We start from the raw sequence: 15,905 nt of genomic DNA on the forward strand, positions 1-15,905 counted from the left end.
CCTCAGGGCCTTTGCATGTGCTACCCCAACCCTCCCCCCAACACCTCCAGGCCCAATTAACTTGCCCTGACTAAGCCCATGTCAATTTTGTCTACTTTGGTTCCCACCATGTTCCCAGCGTCCCACATAGGATCTGGCACACAGTTGGCACTCAAGAAATGCAGGAGGTCAGATGAAACAGGCCTGACCCCAGGCTGCCTTCCCCTCCCCATTTCATTATTTTCAGGAAACTAAGGCCCAGAACGGGGGCAGCAACTGGCACCAGACACAGGTGCTGGGACCTGAGGGTGGGCAGGCTGAGGAAGCCACCACCTCCCCTTCCCCAGCCCCAGCCCCCAAGGAGGGCCAGGCTGCAGAGGCAGAGACCAGGCCAAATTGAAATTGATCGTGGGGAACAGCTCGGCAGGGTGGAACAGACACGCGGCCGCCGGGGAGTGCAGGGGCGCCCGAGCGTGTGAACGCATCGCAGCCAGCCAGTGGTGGGGAATCGTTTAATCTTCAGTGCAGGCTCCTAGAGGGGGCCTCCAAGGAGCCGGCAGTCTAAGTTGCCGCAGCTGCCAGAAGCCAGGACACCCGCCTCCCCTCATCCCTTCACCCCATTCTTCCTCGGGCATTTAGCAAGCATCTGCTTATTAATTGTCTCAGTCTCTCCTCAGCCAGCCCTGCCGGGCCAGTAGAAGCAGAGAGAGGCAGAACGCTCATGCACGGTGGCCCTAGGTCAGGACCAAAGCCAGGGCTAAAGTCCAGCACCATCCAGAGCTGCATCTATTGAGTGCCAGCTGTATGCCCAGCACTGGGCTCAGCCTGACTACTGTGTTTCCTCATTTTATCTTCACAACAGCCCTGGCCACCGGGGGAGGGCCAGAGAAGAAGGCAGCTTGCCCATGGACTCACACCTGGGGAGGAGGAACTGAGATGAGAAGCCAGGCCATAGAGCTTGACGGCCAAAGCTTTCATCACTGTTTCTGCAGCCTTTGTCTACGTGGGGAAAACCGTCTTGAGTGGGAGCAATAGAGGGATCTAGATCAGAGGAGGGCAGTCCAATCAGAAAGCCCCTCCCTCACTCCAGGCCAGGGTCTGCGGGGGCCTTCCCAGAGGGGACACCAGGGCCCTGTACCTTCTTAGCCATCCCTCAGCCCGGAGGGGTGCACTGACCCACAGAGTCACTTGAGAGTTGGGACACCCAGCATGGCTGTGAGCCGTCCTCCAAGACTCCCAGCCTTTCTAGACCTTCCCGTTTTCAGGCTCAAAAAGGGTAGCTGCTGGCCTCTGGTCACCAGCCAGGACGTGGCAGGGCCTTGGGGCTGCTGACAGCTCTGCCGGCCCTCAGTTTCTTCTGCAGGCCTCTGCAGGGTGGTGACCGGACACGTGGCCAAGGGGACTAATGTGTTCTCCAAAGCCCCTATGACCCTGACCCGGAAGCCCCCCCTGGCGCCTAGGGCGAGGGTCACACCCGGGCCCATCTCTCAGGGCCCCTCCCCGTGAGGGCCTCAACCCTGGGATTAGGGGGCCGGGGTCAGGGGTCAACAGCATTTGCCTCGGCTCCTTTCAGGCCTCCAGCAGATCCGTTCTCCCTGCCACCTCAAATTTCCTGGACAAAGGCTCGGTGGTGGGACCGGGCGGAGGGCCGGGCCAAGCACCCCTGGGAAAACTGCAGCAGCTCAGGGAAGGTGTCTGCCCCCGCCCCTGGCTTCTGCCCACACAGCCCCATCAATCCTTAGATTACCCGCGGGCAGCCACGGCGGACACACCCATGCTACAGATGGAGAAACTGAGGCTGGGGAGGGGCTCAGCCGGGGCTCCAGGCCAGAAGCTGCTCTGCCAAAGGCCCAGTGGAATTTTGTGCCGGCCTCGCCTGGCGGGGGCCACAGCTGAGCACCAGGCTGGAGGCTGTGCTGTGCAGTGCTGGAGGCGGTGTCTGTGAAGGCAGGCAGGCGGGGCTGGCGGCGGACAAAGGCAGGCAGGCCTGGCCCGCAGGGGCGCGTTCCGCTCGTCAGCGTCGGTTCCACTTGAGTCCATCCTGGACAGGCCGGAATAATCCCTCCCGCGACCACTGCTGGGCCGTGACGACTTGAAGGGGCCCCGCGGGCCTGACTGACGGCCAGGCCGATGGGGGGGGCACCTGGGGGCCCCCCCCCCACACCCCCTAGTGCTGGGAACAGCCTCAAGCCTTCGTTGATGACAACTTGGGGAAACTGAGTCACAGGAGCACACACGACCTCTTATATCACACATCGAGGGCTGGCAGCCCATCGAGGCCCAGACCCCAGGCCAGCCTCACCAAGGCCTCCCCATCCCCGCTGGCTACACAGCCTCGCCAGTGACCTGGGGGAATTTTGGGGCCTGAACCCAGCTGAGTCATGGGAACTACGGGCCTCCTGTTCATTTCCCAGCACCTGGGAGGCAGGTACACACAGGTGGCTGGACCAAAGCCAGGCCAGAGGCCCAGGGAAGGCCCCACTGGCTGCTGCCAAGGCTGGTAGACACGGCTAGCTGCCATGTGCTCAGGCCGCTCGGCAGGGCGCGCCTCCTCCTCCTCCGCTCACACCTGGGTGCCTGGAAGGGATTCCGTAGGAAGGGATCAATGACCTCAGGAGGAGAGGAGGAAGCAGCTGGGCCAAGAATAATTAGCAGACTCATGGAGCATGAAGGTCAGATGGGGTCAGCGGGAATGCGGGGACCACGCTGGGGAAACTGAGCCCCAGAGGGAGGTGGCCTTTGAGGGTCAGTGGTCCACAAAGGATGCTGGGAGGGAGACAGGGGCCAGTTGGGCTAAAAACCTCACAGGGCTCTCTTGTTGCCCCCTCAGAAGGAGAGACGAGATTCTTGTCTGCTGGGCTCCTCCCACGCCAACCTCAGCCCTTCCTGGGCTCCAGCCTTCACTGCCTCCACCTGCGGCAACTTCTTCATGGATTCATCCTTCGTCCAGTGGACATCTATCTCCCACCAGATCCCAAGCTGCCCAGGTGGCGCTAGTGGTAAAAAACCCACCTGCCAGTGCATGAGCCACAAGAGATGCAGGTTCGATCCCTAGGTTGGGAAGATCCACTGGCGAAGGAAATGGCAACCCACTCCAGTATTCTTGCATGGAAAATCCCATGGACAGAGGAGCCTGGTGGGCTGCAGTCCATGGGGTTGCAAAGAGTCGGACACAACTGAGCACATATGCACGCACACAGACCCCAAGCTGCCCAGGCCCCAGGCTCCCTCCTTCTTGTTCACTCTGCCCTCAGCACTGGGCTTGGCAAACTGCAGGTGCTCAATAAAGGCACAAAGGAATTGTTGTTTAGTTGCTAAGTTGTGTCCGACTCTTTGCGACCCCATAGGCTCTAGCCCACCAGATTCCTCTGTCCATGGGGATTCTCTAGGCAAGAATACTAGAGTGGGTAGCCATGCCCTCCTCCAGGGGATCTTCCAGACCCAGGGATCAAACCTGCGTCTCCTGAATTGCAGGCAGAATCTTTACCTTCACTCCGGGTCTATCTGGGCCTCAGACCCTTGCTGAACACAGGTCCTGGCTTCCACAGAGGGAGATTGCTCCCCCTCTGCCCACCCCTAGGGACAGCTTCCCCCAACCCTCCGGGGGCCTCACTCCACTAATCCACCAGCCAGCCTGCGCCTCGGTTTCCCCTCCCGGAGGCCTAATCCCAGGATTGTGGAGGCCGGTTTTACATACATTTAGAGGCTTTTCATAATAGATTTACTGGGCCCCAGAATGGCCCTTGCTGGGTGATTAGCTGCTCCTTAATTGAAAACTCCCTTTCCGCCCCCTTTGGCCCTCCGGGCTGCGCTCAGGCAGAGGGATGGGGCCCGGGAGCACCCCTCAGCCATGTGGGCCCCACAGGGGCCTCCCCCTGAACTCAGAGGGGGTCTCTCTCGCAGCCAACCTGACTGGGTGGGGGGTTACCAGGATTGTTACCTCCGGGAGGGGAAGGGCCCAACCAGGATTCAAACCTGTTGTGTCCCAGCCCCACGTCCAGTGCCACGGACTGGGTGGGTGGGGGGGTGTCTCATCTAGTAGGACCAGGTCCTGGACACACACCCTGGGGCTCAGAATTCAGGTCTCAGACCCAGATTTTGCTCTCTGACCCCTAAAGTCCCCCCAGGTCCCCAGCAGGCTCCAGGGTGCTGGGATGCTCCCCAATAGAATGAAGGGTGGTCCAGGGGCAAGAAGCCAGCAAGGCCTCCCCAACCCCCACCCCAGCCACTGCTGCAGGGTCCCCAACCGGGCGACTTAATTTCGCCTGTCACCAGGATGTGGGCTGGGTTATTTATCTGGTGTATATATGTATTTTAATTTAAAGATCTGCCAGCCAGCAGGGCTGACTCCTGTGGTGCCCCCTCTGCCCCCCTCGTCTGAGAGAGGCTATTCCCCACTACCTCCCCACACCCAGGCCTTCCCTGAGTAACCAGCGCCAGAGAAGGAGGCCAGCACCGCCAGCCTTGCTGGTAAGCAGAAGCACTCAAGTTGGAGTCCATGCACCAAACACATTCAGTAAGTCATTCAACAAATGTTCAGTGGGGGCTGGCTGACATTGTGCCAGATGCTGGGGCCACCCGGGGTGGGGGAGAACCGGAAGTCCTGCCTTTATGGGGCCATTTGGGTCATGGAGAATCCTCCAGGCAGGGAACTTCCCTGGTGTTTCAGGGAAGACTGGTTAAGACTCCACACTCTTGATACAGGGGGCCCAGGTTCTATCCCTGGTTGGGGAGGTAGATCCCATGTTGTTGTTCAGTTGCTCAGTGGTGTCCAATTCTTTGCAAACCCATGGACTGTAGCACACTAGACTCCCCTGTCCATTATCTCCTGGAGTTTGCTCAAACTCATGTCCATTGTGTTGACGATGCCATCCAATCATCTCATCCTCTGTCCCACTCCCTCAAGTAAAGGGTCCTGCATGCCTCTGCTGGGACCCGGCACAGCCAAATAAATAAAGGAATAAAAAAATAGACTTAAAAAATAAAAGAACCCCCCACCCCCACCCCCAGGCAGAGGCCCCACCGTGTGCCACTATAGCACCATTTTCTGGGCCAGCAAACAGGTTCTGAGAAGAGCGATGACTCAGGTATGGTGGATAGCAGAGGCCGCTATAATGAAACCCCAGTCTGTCTGATGCCTACAGCTATGCCCTCGGCCAGGTGGGGCACTAACCTCTCTGTGCCTCAGTTTCCCCTCCTGGCCACCGGACGTCTCTAACCTCAGAGGGGCTGCAGGCATGATGCATGATGTTAATAAAGACCCCCGGGTGCGCGGGGCCGGGGGCGGAGCTCCGTCATTAACACTCGGCCGGGAGGGGAGCAGGATATTGCAAACCATAACTCTGGAGCGCCTGCCGGGCGGCGCGGAGGCAGAAGCGCAGAGGGAGGGCCCTTTCGGCGTGCCCCCCGCAGCAGGGTAATAGCAGGCTCTCATTTTTGCAGCTTAAGGAGGACTCCCAACGCCGGTCCTGCCGCCGCGCCCCGCCCGCTCAGGCGCCCTAGCAGAGCCGCTGCGGAGGGTTCTGCCCATAATAAAGACTCCGGAGCCGCCTGAGCCGCTCGCTGCCTCCCTCCTTATCCACCCCTCGCTGACGGCCAGGTCCCAGCTGTGGAGCCCCCTCCTCCGGCCTCGGCGTCTCATCTGTAAAATGGGTCTCAGCTGGGTCTCTTCTACTAGTAGGGAGGTCAACTGAGGCCCAGCGGGGAGTGGGGGGGTCCCAGTGGAGAGAGAGGCTGAATGGGGGGCTGGGACCCAGGCCTTGCACCACTTCGCACACCTGGGTAAACTGAGTCCTGGGGAAGCCGACTACTCGACCATGCCTGCCCGTCCTCCCCCACCCCTAACACCGGAGCTCACGCCCCCACTTCGTAAACACGGAAACTGAGGCCCAGAGTGGGGTCTTCGAGGAAGAAGTGACGTCCTTTCGCAAGCGAAGGCGAGCAGGGGACCGTGGCGCGGGTGGGATGGGGGACCCGCCTGGGCGGTGGCGCGCAGTGGGCGGGGCCTCACTGGAGGGGTGGGGCCCTGTCCTAAGTGTTGGGGAGCCACGCAGGAATTGGAGCAGAGGAAGGGGTGCGGGAGCCGGGACCTTGGGTTCCGCGGCGTGGGGTGGGGTGCCCGGATGCCACTCCTATCTTAGGGTCAAGGCCTTTTCCCGTGGGGGCGCCCCCAGCCTCAGTCCCCACTGCCGTCCCCCTCGCCCGCCCGCGGATCCCAGGGGCTGCAGGAGGCTTTTCAGCACTTAGAGCCGCAAACTTTGTGAGGCGAGCTGCTGGCTCTCCAGCCCCCACTCCAACCCGCCCTAGGGTCCCCGGGGCCCAGCACCGCCTCTTGCCTCTTCTTCCTCGCGTCGGAGGAAGTTGGGACAACGTGGGGTTGGGACAACGCCCGGAGGCTGCCTCAGTACCCCCCACCACTCTACCGCCTCAACAGGTCAGTGAGGACCCCTGAATCAGGGAAGCCGCGGAGGAGGGAGGCCCGGTGGACCAGAAACTCTGGGAGTGCCATAGACAGTAGCCTCCCCACTCCCTCTGCCTCTCTGCGCACCGTCTGTGCACAGAAGGGCTGGAACTGGTCGAGTCACCCAGATCCAACTCCTGGCCCCAGGGAGGCCTGGGGCTCACCCTGGATCCACCTTTATTGACCTGTGGAGCCTCAGTTTCCCCCTCTACACAGGAGAGGGGTCTCCTCCACCACTCGTCCATCCCCTTCCCCAAGGACTGCATCGTCCATTAGGGCCCATAGATCACCTCTGGGCCTCAGTCTCTGTTTCGGGATCAATGGGGCAAGTCAGGGGCTGTCGGGCGGGCAGCCCTCTGGGAGAGTCTCTCTCTGGCCTCAGAGGGAGGGGTCTGGCCCCCAACCTCCCTGCCTCCACAACGAGGTTCCCAGCTGGCTCCCCAGAGCGAGGAGAGGATGGCTGGGGTACAGTTCTCCTGCAGCAGGCGATAGTGCAGGGAGGAGACAGGGAGGGTCAATGGCCTCCTGAACACCTCCCTGGAGGGAAGCTGAGGCCTCAGGCTCAGCAGACCCCACCCAGAGTTCAGTCCTCCATCCTGGCCTCCAGTCCTGCCCCAGAGGCCCCTGTGCACCACCCCCCTACCCATCTCTTTGCCCTGCCCCCTCCCTCCCAGCCTCCCATAAGACCACACAAAGAAGTGCCTGAATCTCCAGCAATCTGTCCCTGTCCTGCACCTGCCCTGAGCCCCACATTTGAGCCCTTCCCTCCCCTCTCCAACTGTCTTGCCCCTGTCCACACCTAACCACAGCCCTAGTGATCATCTCCAGCATAGGTCCAATAAGGGCCATCGCCTGCAAGCCTGGATGGAAAATTGAGGGTGGGAGGGTCTCTTGGCTCCCGCCCACCACAACTGCCTATCTCAGCCCCACCGGCCTCACTAGCCCAGCTGCAGCCTCTTAATTTCCAGCTTGTGTGTCATCTTGTGGTGGTTTATGGCTCCTTGGGGGCTCCCAGGCTATGAACTCACTTTTTATTTGTCTGCATGGCCACCTGCAACCAGGTCCAGGGTGCCCATCACTGTGGCCTCCTCTCATGGCCCATATGCCCCCAAATATGGGGCCCAGGGACCACCCGGGCAGGACTCAACGTCCTCGCCCTGACCCCACAGACTGAGGGAGGGCTCAGCACTGACTGCACACAGGAGGCGTTCACTGAATGCTCGCTGGGGATGCTGACACTGATGCGGGAAACGTAGACAGTGGGGCATCATGTCGGAGGGTCCCTGAGGGAGCAGGTGTCAGGAGGGAGGAGGGGGTGGAGGCATCTGGAGAGGGGCAGTGAGCCCAGGGCCTCTGGAACAGTGGCCTTTCCTCCAATATGACCCACTGCGTGCCTGTGGTCAAGGGACTTGATCAGACCCCCTGAAAGCCAGGTGGTCCCCATCAGTCTGGAGGGCAATGTACGAGCCCCTTCTGTCATGGTCCCAGAGCTGGGGCCCAAGACGTGGCCTGGGGCTTCTTCTCAGACTAGATGGGGACACAGTGACCCAGAGGGGAGGGGCTGCGGTGACGTCCTGTGACTGTGGGCATTGACCCCCCAAACCAAGATGTCCACAAATCAAAGAGGTACCCAATCAGGAAGCCCAGCTCCACCCAAGAGTGACAGTCATGATGTGAGGGGAACCTCAGGGTTCTCCCACCCCGCCTCCCAACCCTCTTTCCGTGGGCAACCACCAGGTACACACGGGACCCGCATACCCATGGCTGCCTGGGGTACCTGCTGTGCCCAGTGCAGCCCCCGGAGTGGGGGCCACCCTGCACCTTGGTGTGGGCTTTCAAGGCCATTACCAATGGCCAGTGATGGATGGCCTGGTTCCTGAGAGACCTGGGCCCCAAATGCAAGCACCTGTCCAAACAGGGGGCGCACAGGTGGGCAAGGCTGTGTGGTTTCTCTGCATATGTGTGTATGTATGTCTGTGCCTATGGCAGGTGACAAGTCCCAGGGGAGACACAACTGTGGACCAGTCCTCCTCCCCTCTGGGGACTCTCAGCCCATAGGGAAGATGGATGGACAAGTAAAAATATCAGAGATTTGACAGCAGGGGCTGTGGGGTGAGGACTGCTTGACCAGGGAGGTTGAGAGGGGACATGGGACATATTTAAAGGGGGTCAGGGAGAGAGCCAGGTGTGGTCTGCTGAGGGAACATGTGCAAAGACTCCAATGTGTGAACAGAGCTCTTAGTACTTACCCATCCCAGGTCACCTTTTGTGTTAAAACTTTGTCTCAAAAATAAAAGCCTCATAATAGCTAAAAGCAAACAACCCAAATGTCTATAAGCTGGTGGATGGACAGAACATCACCCTTCCATGGACTGGAATATTACTCAGCCCTGAAAAGGACAGAAGCCCTGACACCCACTACCATATGTATGGTCCCTGAGAACACTATGCTCAGTGACAGAAGCAAACACAGAAGGACACACAGGGTGTGATTCCACTAATGGGAAACATCCAGGCCAATCCACAGACACAGTAGGTTCCTGGTTGTCAGGGGCTGGGGCAGGAGTGGGTTTTTTTGGGGGGTGATGGAATGTTCTGGAATCAGTAGTGATGGTTGCTCAACCCTGTAAATGAATAGAAATTGTGGAATTGTACTTGAAACGGATGGCTTGTGTGGTATGTCAATTATATCTCAAATTTTTTAGTAACAAAATCAAAATGAGCTGCTACGATTCTGCCCCACAATCCTCACATTTAACCCTCTCTCACGAGTTCCCTCCAGCCCTGTGGTCGAATTGGGGTGTTTGGGTGAGGGGTCTCGGGAAGGGTGGGCAAAGGAAGCCTCGGAGTGCAGGGGTCCCTCGGCTCTCCCTCTGTGGCACTCTGCACAGTGGCCACCCTGCATCCCCTGATGCTGGGCAGGGCGGGTGGGGCGCACACAGGGATCTTTGTGTCGCTTGCTGGCCTCATTAAGAGGCAGCCCCCGTCGCCGGACCCAGCACGGCCGAATTAATTAGCCCAGAGCCTTCCCACTCCACTCATTGTGCCGGGGATGCTACAGTCCCCTCGGGTGGCACTGAGGCGAGGAGCAGCCCCGAGGCCCCCTCCCTCAGCCCCACTCTGTGCCTCTCCTGGGCCAGGCTGGGGTGAAGGCCCCTGGGACTCCAGAACCCTCTGATACATGCTGCCTGGAAGCTGGGAGGGGATTCAAGATGACAGACAAACCTCCACGCTGGCCTGGAGTCACTGGGGACACTGAGTCACACTTTGGCAGAGCCTGGTGACCAAGATGACATGGAACTTTTTTTTTTCATTGTTTTATTGTTTGGCTGCACCAGGTCTTAGTTGTGGCACGAGAGATCTTCAGTCTTCACTGCGGCATTCAGGATCTTTAGCTGTGGCATGTCAGATCTAGTTCCCTGATCAGGATCGAACCCGAGCCCCCTACATTGGGAGCTCAGAGTCTTAGGCAGTGGACCACCACACATAGAACTTGGTAGGATCCTAAGAGACCTGTCATAGAACCTGGGGACTGCCCCCCAGCATGGATGAAGGGTACGGGAAACGACTGGCCCTGGGGTCTGGGGGTTCCAATCTGCTCAGGTGCATCAGGTGGTGGATACTTAATAAGCCCCTGCTGTGTACTCAACGGAGAAGGCAATGGCACCCCACTCCAGTACTCTTGCCTGGAAAATCCCATGGACGGAGGAGCCTGGTAGGCTGCAGTCTATGGGGTTGCTAAGAGTCAGACATGAATGAGCGACTTCACTTTCACTTTTCACTTTCATGCATTGGAGAAGGAAATGGCAACCCACCCCAGTGTTCTTGCCTGGAGAATCCAGGGATGGGGGAGCCTGGTGGGCTGCTGTCTCTGGGGTCGCACAGAGTCGGACACTACTGAAGCAACAGCAGCAGCAGCAGCAGTGTATTCAAAGGCAGCCCCGCCTCTTCCCAGCCTCCCCATAGCTGCCCCAGGGAGAAGGGATTTGTTTCCATTTCCCAGGGAGATGAAAAAAGGCACAGCACCCCACAAATGCTCATGCCAGGGCCCTGTGCCCAAACGACACACACCCAGAAGCAAAGATTCGCCATCAGCCCTACGGTCTGCAGACACGGCTCCCCAGCAGATCTCAGACCCAAGCCCAAATTACAAGCTCAAACCACCCCTCCAACAAGGACTGGCAGGCCCCAAATACAAATACACACCCTGGATGCTTACGCTCATTTTATTATAAAAAAATACAGAATCCAAAGTTGATTGTGACGGAGTTGGGGAGGCCCCGTCGCCAGCTCCAGGCGTGGCAAGGCCGCCCGCCCATGACCCCTACAAAAGCCCCCGCACCGCCGACGTGCCTGAGCCGGCTCCCAGCGGCCACGCACCATATATATTTATATATAATATATATAAAACACAGATCAGGAAAGGCGGGTAGAAATATGAAATCTGTATAAATGAGCTGTTTACTTCATTAAAGTGTCTTCCGGAGGGGGTTTCTTTTTTGGGTGGTGATGTTCAACACCCCCCTCCCCCCAGTTTTGTTTTGTCCTGTTTTCCTTTTTTCTTACAAACATTAGTCATAGAGGAGAGGAAAGGGGGTCTGACAGACAAAGGAGCTTATTGCGAAGTGCAGCTTCTACACTAAAAAGTCTACCCCACCCCCCCGCCAAAATAAAAGACCCTCCCCCCAACATGAAGGGGTGAGGAAAAAAAGAAACATTCCAGTCCATCCTCAGGAATACAGTAAAAATAAATCACAGTATATACTTGCTGGCTCTATTTACAGAAATGTAATGTCTTCTCTGCCTCTGGGGTGACTGTGTGAGGCTGAGGGGATGAGGGGGCCTAAGACATCGCTAAGATACTAGGATGCTATGATTCCCAGGACCAGGGCTCCATGGCGACCTCCAGTGAAACCTCGTGGTTTCTGCTCTGGGAGACAATGACCGGGAGAGAGGAGGGGAGAGCTGGGTTGACGGGGGTCTGAGGGCCCATGGACCAGAGTCAGGGGAACTCACTACCTGCCTGCCCCTTCTGCCTCAGGCCAGCCTGTCCCAGGGCACCTGGGGGTCCACTCCACGGTCACCTCCAGCCAGGACCAACAAATGGAATGACCAGGCCAGGGGTCCCTGGTTCCCCTTCTCCCAGTGGGCCGGGAACCCCTGCCCCATCCATCCATTCGGTTTCCTTCCCAAAGTCACAGGCGACAGCAAGGAATAAATTAAATTAGAAACTCAAGTCTTTCCGATCCAACCATGAAAAATACACTCAAAACAAAACAAAACAAAAATCCAACATTGCCAAGAGGTCCCCTGGTTCACCAGGGCCTCCAGACAAGACGGCGTGGCCACGAGCTGGGTGGACAACCAGCCTCTCGGGCACGGGTTGGGGGGGCCTCGGCTGCCCCCGCCCCGGCCAGCCTGGGACGTGTGGACAGCCCTGCCTCACAGAGCAGCACCAGTGGCGGGGGGGGGGGCGTCTCTATTTGGTCGTCAGAGGCGGGCCGATCGAGGTGGAGCCAGCGTCCTCCTGGCGGGCTAGGAGCCCAGGAGGGTCCACAGCACGGGGACAGTGCTGAGGAAGAGCTGGCAGCTGCCCAGGCCACTGCAGGAGTTATTGCTGGTGAAGATGGGCTCGGGGGCCTCATACAGGGTCTCGTCTGTAGGGGGACAAAGAGACAGGGTGGTCAGTGGCAGGCCCACCCACCCCCACCCTGCTTCCTAGACCTCAATACCCAGTGTTGTTAAACATCTCAGTTTCAGGACTTCCCTGGAGTGGTTAGCACTCCAGGCTTTCCCTGCAGAGGCCACGGGTTTGATCCTTGATTGGGGAACTATGACTGCACACGGTGCACAGTGCAGCCAAAAACAAAATAAAATCAAACAGCAAAAATTAAAAAACAGTGTAACCAGATGATTGGCCTGAGATCATGACCCTGCTCTAAGGGATCTATGTCCCTGTACCTCTGGGGCAACGCCTCCAATACAGAGTGTGGCAACCAGCAGGAGCCCAATAAATGTGCCTGGAGTTGGGTAAAGTGGTGAGGCCATGGGAATCCCCCTTCCCTCTGAGCATCATGATGTTTCAAGAGCTCAGAACATGGATATTCTAGAGAACTTTCCCGAAGCCCACTCTGGGTAAAGAGGGCTTCAGCCTCAGGGAGGCCCAGCTGCAGACTTCAACCTTCATTCTTTCTTAAATTTATTTGTTTTTGGTTGCACTGGGTCTTCATTGCTGCACACAGGCTTTCTCTAGTTGCAGTAGGCGGGGGCTATTCTTCATTGCGGCATGTGGGCTTCTCATTTTGGCTCCTTCTCTTGCTGCCGAGCACGGGCTCTAGGGACATAGGCTTCAATAGTTGTGGTGCACAGGCTTAGCTGCTCCACAGCATGCTAGGGATCGAACCCACACCCTCTGCACTGGCAGGAGGATTCTTAACCACTAGCCCACCAGGGAAAAACTGAAACTTCATTCTTGAAGGTCTGACATGGCCCCATTTGCAGGGCCTGTCCCAGCCATTGGTGAAATTGTGGGACTCCCTAGGGTACGCTGTCACCACCTCCTTCCTGATTCCACCAACCACTCAGTGGGTTCTGTGAGTTGAGGACCCCATTGACCCCCAAGCACTTACTGGTTGGCCTCACATAAACCTTCAGTCGCAGGCAGGGTCGGTCCACAGCATTGGGCGGTGTGGCAGCTGGAAGAGAGGGGCTGGGGATTAGTAGGGCAGGGGACTGTTGGTGCCTGGGACCTCTTGGGACTGCATCTCCTTCCCCATGCCGGTGACCCAAGCCTGACCCCAGGTAGGGGAATCCATACATAAAACTCCTCATCATACATCAAAGGCCCAGACATAATGCCCATGAATTCCCAGAAGTCTTCTTGCATGCTGCCCTTGCCCCTCACTTCGCTGACTCCTAACCCCAGAGATGGGGGTGGGGTGTCTATGTCTGACTCCATCTTACCCCAGGGCAGCACAGGACAAGGTTCAAAGGTGATGAATAAAAGTGTGTGTTTTCAATAAGCAAATAAAGGGAATCCCCTGGCAGTCCAGGAGTTTGATCCTTCATCAGAGAACTAAGATCCCACATGCCACACAGCCAAAACCAAAACAAAACAAAATCAAATAGCAAAAAAACCCCACAAACAAATGATTGACTTGAGATCAAATCCCTGCTGTCAGGGATCTGCGATGTTGGCAAGTCACCCCCTATCTAGGCCTCATGTGGCCCAAGGTAGGTGCTTTGGTGTGCATGCACACTCAGTCGTGTCCCACTCTTTGTGATCCCATGGACTGCAGCCCACCAGGCTCCTCTGTCCATGGGATTCTCCAGGCAGGAATACTGGAGTGGGTTGTCATGCCCTCTTCCAGGGGACCTTCCCGACTCAGGGATCGAACCCACATCTCTTGCGTCTCCTGTATTGGCAGTCAGATTTATTTATCACTATGTCACCAGAGAAGCCCCAACTGGGTGACTGCCTGAGCCCACTAGGCCTGGGAAGGAAGCAGCATCCGGCCTCCCTTGGACAGTGACCCACAAGGCCCGGGGTCACATGGAGGTTGAAGTGCATTGAGTCCTCACACCTAAAATTCCACCATAGGGTTCCCTGCTTCTTGGTCCACTTTGGAGACAGGGGAGGTCCAATAGCACTGGCCATGAGTCAGGAGAGAGGGGCTTGGGGGCCAGGCTGGGGACAGGGAGGGAGGCCTCGGGCTATGTGGATGGTGGGCTTCACACAGGTGAACAGGTGCAGGCACCCACATGGCTGCGGCCAGGCCCATCCCCGCCTTTGTTCTTGGCCGGTCCTCTTTGTGGCCGTCACCTCTGCCTGCCCCCAAGAAGTCCCTCGTGCTGGGAGATGAAGATAAAAAGCATGTAATAAAAATAACATTCGTCACAGAGATAGAACGAATAATTGCAATAATTATCTTTATGAAACTCCCATCTCGGAAAGAAAAATGTAATTTTTCTTACATTACAGGGACTTAAACACCTTCTTCCCCTCCCCCACCCTCTTCTTCCTTGAATTAAAAGGAAAAAATCCAAATAGAGCAGAGAAAGGAGGAAATGGAGCCTCATAGAGTTTAATTTGACTCAGCGGGAACCAGGGTGGTGAGGCGCTGGGTCCCTCCCGGAAGCCCAGGGCGGGGGTTGGGTTGGGGGGTAGGGGGGCCTCCCCACCTGCTCCCCATCAGTCTCCAGGATGCTGAGAAATGGGGCCGCACAACCCCTCAGAGCCAGCGCCTTGGGCCCAGGTGGATTTCCTGGGCCCCCATCTTGGCAGGGGCTATGGGGGACCCTCCTGTTCTCAGATTCTCAGAGACTAGGGGCTGCTGAGGCCTGGCTACTGGGGACTTGAACGCTGGGCACACTCCGCCACGCCAGGCCCTGCCCTTGGCATTTGGTGGGGAGGAGGAAGAAGGGGGCCCTCGGGAGCCCCTAACCCCAGCAGAGGAGGGGACAGTTTACCCGCTCGACTCCCCCAGGCCTACAGCACAGCATGAATGCCAAGTGGACCTGGACCAAGGCTGCCTCCGACCTTGAACCGCCTCCACACTCCTCTGGGAATCTGGTGCGAGGGGAAGGGACGGGGTAGGCCTGGGAGATGCCTGCCCGGTTCACGGTGTGTCCTCCATCCCTCCTCCCCGACCAGACTAGGCAGGGCTAGTTTCTGGCTTCAGTGCAACATGGGGTGGGCCCCCCTGGTCTCAGGGTAAGACGAACTGACCGTGGGGCCACTGGCTCAGTAGCCCAGAGGCTGACCTGCAGGCCGAGGGCGCGAGGATGGAGACCAGAGGCCCCGGCAGAGAAGAGAGGAGGAAGGAGGGAGGAGGAGGGGAAGGGAGACGAGGGGGAGGAGGAGGGAGCCCGCCCCCACTCACAGATGTAGTAGTACTCGTGGCCCGGGCGGAACTCGAAGCCCAGAGAGAAGGGCGTGAAGAGCTGGAACTTCTCGGAGAACTTGAGCGGGCCCCCGGGCGCCGCGGGCCGGTTGCACTCCCAGCGCTTGAAGCCGCGCTGCCTGTGGTCGCAGGAGGCGTGGCCTTCGCCGTTGACCATGTACAGCACATAGTGCTCCATGCGCTCGGCCGGTGGCAGCGGTGCCCCGTAGTGCGGGCAGTAAATGTCCAGGTAGTCGTTGATGCTCACCTCTACGGTGTAGCCGCCGCCGTCGTCTGCCGCGCCCGCGTGGAACCTGAGGGCGGGGCCGGCAGTCAGCGCGGGGGAGGAGGGCTCAGGGATGCGGAGCAGGGGCCGGGAGTAGGGTGAGGGGTTAGTGCAGGAGAAAAGGGAAAGTTAACAGATGGGGTAAATGGGGAGGGGTCATTGGTCAGCGCAGGGAAGGGGCAGGGCCTGGGGATGGGGAGCCCGGGGAGGGTGTGGAGTTGATGGGTCAGTGCAGGAGGCAAGCGCAGAGTCAGCGAAAAGGTAAATGGGGAGGGGTCACTGGTCAGCACAGGGGGAT

General features: G+C 58.3%; 1 protein-coding gene across 1 annotated transcript in view; it reads right to left on the reverse strand.

Moving 5' to 3' along the window:
- Nucleotides 1-11,944: 11,944 nt before the first annotated feature.
- EFNA2 (ephrin-A2) overlaps nt 11,945-15,905 on the reverse strand; it is a 10,288-nt gene continuing 6,327 nt past the window's right edge. Inside the window, exons 2-4 of the mRNA XM_010844636.1 lie at nt 15,322-15,635; nt 13,069-13,134; nt 11,945-12,096 (exon numbers count right to left, since the gene is read on the reverse strand). Of these exons, the coding sequence (XP_010842938.1) occupies nt 11,975-12,096; nt 13,069-13,134; nt 15,322-15,635 (502 nt within the window). The 3' untranslated portion in view covers nt 11,945-11,974. The remainder of the gene's footprint in view (nt 12,097-13,068; nt 13,135-15,321; nt 15,636-15,905) is intronic.

The sequence above is a fragment of the Bison bison genome, unplaced genomic scaffold, assembly GCF_000754665.1.
Source record: "Bison bison bison isolate TAMUID 2011002044 unplaced genomic scaffold, Bison_UMD1.0 scf7180017864203, whole genome shotgun sequence".
NCBI lineage: Eukaryota > Metazoa > Chordata > Mammalia > Artiodactyla > Bovidae > Bison > Bison bison.